Raw genomic sequence first — 9,182 nt, 5'->3', positions numbered from 1 at the left:
GGCCGGTTGTACTAACAAGGTCAAACAATAGGCCATGTTTTACTAAACATTTTAAAACAAATAAACAAACAAATACCATAGGGAACATGTAACAGGGCGAGGTGCCCTGTACATTGTTTTGTTTGTTTATTTTTAGAACGGGGTCCCCCTCTGCCCTGTGTTATTTTGTATATTATTATTATTATGGTATTTAAGTGTATGTATTTAAGTGTTTATAGATGTGACGGCGTAGCCGTTTGTATTATTATTTAGTAGCGTGGATGTAGCGTATTTAAACTCGTGCAGAAGGTGGCCATCTCCCGAATTAGTTAAGTGATTAATTTTGTTGCTAATCGGGAGATGGTCACCTGAATATAAAAAGCCTGCAGCTCTCCATCTCGGGGTGGGTGTTTTAGAGGAGTGTATGAGAGAGAGCGAGGAGAGCAAGAGTGAAAACAAAAACGAAACTAAAAACGAAAGTAAAAGTAAAAGGATCAGTGACAGCTATTTGCCCAGCCTGACCTTTGTTTATATATTTTGTGTTGGTGATTTTATTTTGTTCAACCTTTTTATTTATTTTTGTTATTTAATAAAAAAGGCGGCCAGCCGATTTCTTTCTTTTGAACTGCAGTGCCCGGTGTCAGTATTTTTTCGTTCCTGCTTCTGCCGTGACGTCACCGTTTAGTCACCCTGTCACAGAACATTATCATAGTATGTTGGTTAAAACATAATAACACAGTATATTCATAATAAAGTTAAGTTCTTATCTATAAACAGTAACACGTTTAAAGCTTGGGACTCGCTGTCTGTAGCTTGGTGTTGTTTACATTATCGTCAGCATATTTTAAGTGATTGGAAGCTGAAATTACTTTTTTAAAACACACTTTTCTTATACCAATATAATACTGCTGAGCGGTAATCAGTTCGTTCTAAACCCAGGCTTTAATCACTGATAATAGGTGCAGGTGGTGATTCTGTGAGCTCTCCGGGGCTCAAGCACCAATGGGGGAAAATAAGGTTCTGCACAGTGCAAATAAATCACCTGTTCTGTCAAATTATAGTGGATGCTTCAAAAGCAGAACTGTTACTGCAGCATTTAAAAATATAAAATCAATTTATACAAAGTCTCCCAGCTTTCTTGAAATGTTCTGCATTTCCCTCGTTTTTCTTTTGTTTTTGTTAAGCTCTCATTAGTATCTGTAGTAGATTCAGCGTCCGTCAGTTCTGGCAGATTCTACTGTACTTGCTGAAGCGGTTTTCTCCCACTGCTAATTAATAAAATAATAATAATTAAATAGCCACCTAACAATTTCATCCCGAGGGCTACAGTGAAACGTACTGTCTTTAAATTGGGACTTTAGTGAAGACCGCATGTGTACGTGCATTATAGATAGTAATTCATAGCCAGCCAGCATTTTTGTAAATAGCAACACGTAATGTACAATCAGATAAACATTGTGTCAACGCTGTCAGTTTCAGGCAGAGCTTCATGGTCGGCAGGGTGACACAGCTGAGAGAATGTTTTCCTCTGTCATCCCGTCTGGTGCTGTCAGTGTCAGTTTCTCAGCACACAAGAAACGAGGTGCAAATAGGTGACTGATCGATCTGTATGAGTGTTTACGAAGGTGCTTTGTTAAAAAAAAAATGTTAGTCTAAATTTATAACGGTGTTTTGTTTTTTAGCAAAATAAAATCTAAGCCTGTTTTTGGGACCCTGTCACACGGCTAGCTGAGTGGTGCCGTCAGAACCAGGAAATGAATACACAGAGAAATGAGGTGAAATGATGAAAGCGCTGTTGCGCGGTTTATTATAAATAAAAGGTTTAAACAAACAGAAGACAGGACACGGCACTTGCTCCAAAATAAATAGACAAACAAAACGGACTAACACTTAAACAAACGGTGGACGGACAGACACACAAACACGGTGAGTAAATAAACAAACAAGTATCGTGCTGGTCCTACCAGCATGCGATAGCAATTGTTATAAATATTTATCTTTAACTTTATTTCTCCTCCTCTCTCTCCCGTTCACTACTCATCGAACACCCAACCCCGAGTGAGTAAAACGTGCATCTATATATACTGTTGTGCCGGGATTCAATTACTAATTAATTATTCACTTGAATCCCAGCACGTGAATTAATTATGTGCAACCTCATGCTCACATATTATATACTTTAAATGCACGTGAAGTGATGTGCAATCCCGTGCCTAAATACAATTATACATTTTAAATCGCACGTGAAACACAGACCCGTTTATATCCCGTGTACCAATGCCTATACACCAACATTAACACACCACACGCAACATACAACACAGAAATGCACACAGGGACGGAGCACATTGCCACATATACCCCCCCTTGTGCGCAGCACACATGGCCTCAACGGCCACCTCCCCCCTTAAAAGCCCAAAAGTCCAGCACAAAGTCCTGGGCCAGAACCGGAGGCTTCAAGGGGCCCACAGGTTGTAAGGCTGTCAGCAGCAATGCTGACAGCGGGGTGGCATACTCCTGCCACTCTTCTGCTGCTGGTGGCAATGCCGGCAGCTTCCCAGCTGACAGCGGAAATGCTGTCAGCAGAGACATTAATAGTCCCCAGTCTGGCTCCTCCAGCCGGGGTAGTCCTGGTAGCAGAAAGGCTGCTTGGGGGGTGGTCTCCTGACCTCCCCCCTTTTTCGTAGCCGGCAGCTCCCTTTTGTGGGGCTCCGGCCACAGTACTTCCTGCAGCGCACGTGCTGCAGTGGGAGCAGGTCTCCTGACCTCCCCCACGATCTCCGGCAACGAAACTGCTGCTGGGGTTGGTGGTCTCCAGACCTCCTCCCCCTTCTTCGTGGCCGGCAGCTCCCCTTGGTGGGGTTCCGGCCACAGTACTTCCTGCTGTGATGCGGAGCAACAGGCAGCCCCAGGCGATGCAAGGCAGGCATCCTTGGGCGAAGCGAGGCTGGCATCCTTGGGCGAAGCGAGGCTGGCATCCTTGGGCGGTGCCGGAGTCAGGACCAGTCGTGGTGCTGTGGTTGGCCACTGTAGCAGTGGCTGCGGCGGTGCTGGCCCTCTTCGTAGCCGCTGCGGCCGGGCTGTTTTCTGCTGTGCTCCCCTCAGCAGACTATGTAGTGGTTGCTGAGGAATGCCAGCAGCAAGTCCTGCTACTGTTTGTGAAGGGAGAGGCAGCTCCTGCACCTCTTCCCCTGGTGGTGATGGAGGCAGAGGTAACTCCTGCTCCTCTCCTCTTGGGGGTGAAGATGGCGGTCGGGGAAGTGATACCAGCAGGCATTGACCCTCTGCTGGTGGAAGTGGACCCAGCAGGCATTGACCCTCTGCTGGTGGAAGTGGACCCAGCAGGCATTCACCCTCTGCTGGTGGAAGTGGCGGAGGTAGAGGCAGCTCCTGCTGCTCTGTTCCTGCCGATGAAGGTGACAGAGGCAGCTCCCAGCTGCTCTGCTCCTGCCGGTGAAGGTGGGAGCAGCGTGTAGTCTCCTGGCGACGAAGGTGGGAGCAGTGTGTAGTCTCCTGGCGACGAAGGTGGGAGCAGCGTGTAGTCTCCCCCTATTGCAGGGGACTGGTGCGGCTCTCCCCCTATTGCAGGGGACTGGTGCGGCGCTCCCCTTATTGCAGGGGACTGGTGCGGCGCTCCCCCTATTGCAGGGGACTGGTGCGGCTCTCCCTCGGAAGGGGAAACCAGCAGGCATTCTTCCTCTGCTGGTTGTGATGGGGAAACCAGCAGGCATTCGTCCTCTGCTGGTTGTGATGGGGAAACCTGCAGGCATTCTTCCTCTGCTGGTTGTGATGGGGAAACCTGCAGGCATTCTTCCTCTGCTGGTTGTGATGGGGAAACCAGCAGGCATTCGTCCTCTGCTGGTTGTGATAGGGAAACCAGCAGGCATTCTTCCTCTGCTGGTGGAGATGGGGACAGCAGGCATTTTCCCTCTGCTGGTGGAGATGGGGACAGCAGGCATTCTCCCTCTGCTGGTGGAGATGGGGACAGCAGGCATTCTCCCTCTGCTGGTGGAGATGGGGACAGCAGGCATTCTCCCTCTGCTGGTGGAGGTGGGAACAGCAGGCATTCTTGCTCTGCTGGTGGAGGTGGGAACAGCTGTCTCTCGGGCTTTGGATTCCCGCGGTCCCCCCGTCTGGGCGTTGGACGCTCGTGGTCCCCCCGTCTGGGCGCTGGATGCACGGGCTCCTCCCACTCAGGTGCTAGTTCCTCCTCATAACTGCGGAAGGGACAGACGTCAAAGTAATGCTTACCCTCGCATAGGCATTATTTATTTATTTTTTTAAACAGTCCTGGGGGTTTTTTTTTTTACACAAAAACACCTCTCCTGGTCTGACGCTTGGAGGCGCTGTTATCCCACGCAGGGCACCATATGTCACACGGCTAGCTGAGTGGTGCCGTCAGAACCAGGAAATGAATACACAGAGAAATGAGGTGAAATGATGAAAGTGCTGTTGCGCGGTTTATTATAAATAAAAGGTTTAAACAAGCAGAAGACAGGACACGGCACTTGCTCCAAAATAAATAGACAAACAAAACGGACTAACACTTAAACAAACGGTGGACGGACAGACACACAAACACGGTGAGTAAATAAACAAACAAGTATCGTGCTGGTCCTACCAGCACGTGATAGCAATTGTTATAAATATTTATCTTTAACTTTATTTCTCCTCCTCTCTCGTTCACTACTCACCGAACACCCAACCCCGAGTGAGTAAAACGTGCATCAATATATACTGTTGTGCCGGGATTCAATTACTAATTAATTATTCACTTGAATCCCAGCACATGAATTAATTATGTGCAACCTCGTGCTCACATATTATATACTTTAAATGCACGTGAAGTGATGTGCAATCCCGTGCTTAAATACAACTATACATTTTAAATCACACGTGAAACACAGACCCGTTTATATCCCGTGTACCAATGCCTATACACCAACATTAACACACCACACGCAACATACAACACAGAAATGCACACAGGGGCGGAGCACATTGCCACAGACCCCAACTGTTGTTCGGCACTTCACATAAGGACTAGTAAGTTTACACCAGGCCTACCAAGTTTCAAAAGGTACTGGTCCTTTGGACTAGCAGCACAGTATTGTTAGTTTCTAACCCTGCACACAGATACACTCATGCACTGACACATGCAAACTAACACACACACACATAGTGACATAGTGACACACACACATAGTGACACACACACACATTGACACACACACAGACATTTTTACTCACCCAAAGCAGGACATTGTAATGAGTCCAAGTACAGTGTTGTGACGAATGTTTCCAGAAACATTTACACAGCCGCTGCCCCTGACCGAGAAAAAAAATACTTCTTGCAATACATTATCAAAATGTATTACAAATATACAAGTAATTCATATTGATATCAGTGTACCAGTTTATCAGGGTGTATTAAGAACATAAGAAGAACATAAGAAAGTTTACAAACGAGAGGAGGCCATTCAGCCCATCTTGCTCGTTTGGTTGTTAGTAGCTTATTGATCCCAGAATCTCATCAAGCAGCTTCTTGAAGGATCCCAGGGTGTCAGCTTCAACAACATTACTGGGGAGTTGGTTCCAGACCCTCACAATTCTCTGTGTAAAAAAGTGCCTCCTATTTTCTGTTCTGAATGCCCCTTTATCTAATCTCCATTTGTGACCCCTGGTCCTTGTTTCTTTTTTCAAGTCAAAGAAGTCCCCCGGGTTGACATTGTCTATACCTTTTAGGATTTTGAATGTTTGAATCAGATCGCCGTGTAGTCTTCTTTGTTCAAGACTGAATAGATTCAATTCTTTTAGCCTGTCTGCATACGACATGCCTTTTAAACCCGGGATAATTCTGGTCGCTCTTCTTTGCACTCTTTCTAGAGCAGCAATATCCTTTTTGTAACGAGGTGACCAGAACTGAACACAATATTCTAGGTGAGGTCTTACTAATGCATTGTAAAGTTTTAACATTACTTCCCTTGATTTAAATTCAACACTTCTCACAATATATCCAAGCATCTTGTTAGCCTTTTTTATAGCTTCCCCACATTGTCTAGATGAAGACATTTCTGAGTCAACATAAACTCCTAGGTCTTTTTCATAGTTCCCTTCTTCAATATCACTATCTCCCATATGATATTTATAATGCACAATTTTATTGCCCGCATGTAATACTTTACACTTTTCTCTATTAAATTTCATTTGCCATGTGTCTGCCCAATTTTGAATTGTGTCTAGATCATTTTGAATGACCTTTGCTGCTTCAACAGTGTCTGCCACTCCTCCTATTTTTGTGTCGTCTGCAAATTTAACGAGTTTGCTTACTATATCAGAGTCTAAATCATTAATGTAGATTAGGAATAGCAGAGCACCTAATACTGATCCCTGTGGTACACCACTGGTTACCTCACTCCATTTCGAGGTTTCTCCTCTAATCAGTACTTTTTGTTTTCTACCTGTTAACCACTCCCTAATCCATGTGCATGCATTTCCTTGAATCCCTACTGCGTTCAGTTTGAGAATTAATCTTTTATGCGGGACTTTGTCAAAAGCTTTCTGGAAATCTAAATAAACCATGTCGTATGCTTTGCAGTACTGCCGGCAGCGAAACTGCTGCAGTGGGAGCAGGTCTCCAGACCTCCCCCACGATCTCCGGCAGCGAAACTGCTGCAGTGGGAGCAGGTCTCCAGACCTCCCCCACGATCTCCGGCAGCGAAACTGCTGCTGGGGTTGGTGGTCTCCAGACCTCCTCCCCCTTCTTCGTGGCCGACAGCTCCCCTTTCTGGGGCTCCGGCCACCGTATTCCCCGTGGTGGAGGTACGGGAAGCAGAGACAGCTCCTGCTGTTCTGCTTCTGGCAGTGGCAGAGGCAGAGGCAGCTCCTGCTCCTCTGCTCCTGGAAGTGGCAGAGGCAGCTCCTGCTCCTCTGCTCCTGGAAGTGGCAGAGGCAGCTCCTGCTCCTCTGCTCCTGCCGGTGTAGGTGGCGGAGGCAGAGGCAGCTCCGGCTGCTCTGCTCCTGGAAGTGGCGGAGGCAGAGGCAGCTCCGGCTGCTCTACTCCTGCCGGTGAAGGTGGGAGCAGCGTGTAGTCTCCTGCCGATGGAGGTGGGAGCAGCGTGTAGTCTCCCCCTTTTCCAGGGGACTGGTGCTGCTCTGCCTCTCTTGCAGGGAACTGGTGCGGCTCCGCTCCTATTGCAGGGGACTGGTGCGGCTCTGCCTCTGAAGGGAAAACCAGCAGGCATTCTTCCTCTGCTGGTTGTGCTGGGGAAACCAGCAGGCATTCTTCCTCTGCTGGTTGTGCTGGGGAAACCAGCAGGCATTCTTCCTCTGCTGGTTGGGCTGGGGAAACCAGCAGGCATTCTTCCTCTGCTGGTTGTGCTGGGGAAACCAGCAGGCATTCTTCCTCTGCTGGTTGTGCTGGGGAAACCAGCAGGCATTCTTGCTCTGCTGGTGAAGGTGGGAACAGCTGCCTCTCAGGCTTCGGATTCCCGCGGTCCCCCTGTCTGGGTGCTGGACGCTCGCGGTCCCCCCGTCTGGGCGCTGGACGCTCGCGGTCCCCCCGTCTGGGCGCTAGTTCCGCCTCTTCATACTGTGTGGGGCATATGGCTAACGTGTGCCCATAAGCCCCACAGCCAGGGCATAACTCTGCCGCGAGGTTCTTTAAAAAAACCTCCCAGCCATCATCCCCGACCTCCTCCCTTTTGGGCTGTGGACACCCCGACTCCTCCCCCTTGGGCTGTGGACGTTCGGGCTCCTCCCACTCAGGCGTAGGAAGTTCGGGCTCCTCCCGCTTGGGCTGTGGACGCTCTGGCTCCTCCCGCTTGGGCTGTGGACGCTCTGGCTCCTCCCGCTTGGGCTGTGGACGCTCTGGCTCCTCTCGCTTGGGCTGTGGACGCTCTGGCTCCTCCCGCTTGGGCTGTGGACGCTCAGGCTCCTCCCGCTTGGGCTGTGGACGCTCAGGCTCCTCCCGCTTGGGCTGTGGACGCTCAGGCTCCTCCCGCTTGGGCTGTGGACGCTCAGGCTCCTCCCGCTCAGGTACTGGAGAGGGCAGCGACTGCTCCTCTCCCTCTTGCTCACTGGAGGGCATCCCTCCCATGTCTGCAGCTAGGTACCCCAGCACCACCATGGTGAGGTCACGAACGGATGCCGGGTTGTGCTGTTGCTCCCAGTCCTCCCATCGTTTCCCATCTCGCATCTGCAGCGCGTGAATAACCCAGGGGAGGTCACTGGCGAAGTTCCCCTCAGGGTGCACCAGCCAGTCCCATATTTCCCGGGACGGTGGGGAACCCGGTGGCAGTGGGGTGGCTACTGCCCCGTTGTGGCTGTCCTCCTCCCAGCCCGGCATGCAGGATGAGGGCTGCAGCTGTTGTTGCTGCTGCTGCTGCTTCCGCTGCTTCCTGCAGCTCTTTCTTCCCATCCTCGCTTTACTATATATTTTTTTTTGTAATCCAAAACTCCCTCTCCTGGTCTGACGCTTGGAGGCGCTGTTTATCCCACGATGACACCACGTGTCACAAAGACGGCTGGAGTGGGTGGCGTCAGACCAGCAGCAGGAAATAAACAGACAGAGATTTGGGGTTTGGTGAAGCTGGGCGCGTGATCGCGCTCAGCATTTAATAACAGAACAGAAAATAAAAGGTTTGAAACAAAACAGGACACGGCACTTTAAGCCAAAATAAATAGACAGACAAAATGAACTAACACTTAACAAACGGTGCACGGAGACAAACAAACACGGTGAGAACAAACACTTATATTTACGCTTTCTTTCACTTTCTCTCACTTTCTAGTTTCTCCTTCTCCACACCCGTTCTCCACTCTCGAACACCCAACCCTGAGTGAATGAAAATGTGTCTATATATACTGTTGTGCTGGGATTCAATTACTAATTAATTATTCACTTGAATCCCAGCACGTGAATTAATTCTGTGCAACCCCGTGCTCACATATACATTTAACCAGCACGTGAAGTGATTTGTGCCCTCCTCGTGCCTAAATATAAATCTACATTTTAACTCACACGTGAAACACAGACCCGTTTATATCCCGTGTACCAATGACTATACACCAACATTAACACACGCACGCAACATACAACATATAACACACAAATGCACGCAGGGGCGGGGCACATTGCCACAGTTATTTATTTCAGTTTTTTATAGTGTCAACTTGAAATTTTGATAATGTTGATATAGCTT

General features: G+C 48.7%; 1 protein-coding gene across 1 annotated transcript; it reads right to left on the bottom strand.

Annotated features, from left to right (window-relative positions):
- Positions 1-273: 273 nt before the first annotated feature.
- On the bottom strand, positions 274-5,651 carry LOC131698864 (skin secretory protein xP2-like). Its single transcript, XM_058993487.1, has 2 exons — positions 5,230-5,651; positions 274-4,196 (listed from the first exon to the last, which is right to left on the bottom strand). Exons 1-2 carry the CDS (start codon positions 5,241-5,243, stop codon positions 3,329-3,331), a joined length of 882 nt encoding a protein of 293 aa, XP_058849470.1. The 5' UTR covers positions 5,244-5,651; the 3' UTR covers positions 274-3,328.
- Between the last annotated feature and the right edge of the window lie 3,531 nt (positions 5,652-9,182).

Source organism: Acipenser ruthenus, chromosome 20, assembly GCF_902713425.1.
Source record: "Acipenser ruthenus chromosome 20, fAciRut3.2 maternal haplotype, whole genome shotgun sequence".
Lineage (NCBI taxonomy): Eukaryota > Metazoa > Chordata > Actinopteri > Acipenseriformes > Acipenseridae > Acipenser > Acipenser ruthenus.
Note: the sequence above shows the minus strand (reverse complement) of the source record. Positions and strands in the feature narration are given on the sequence as shown.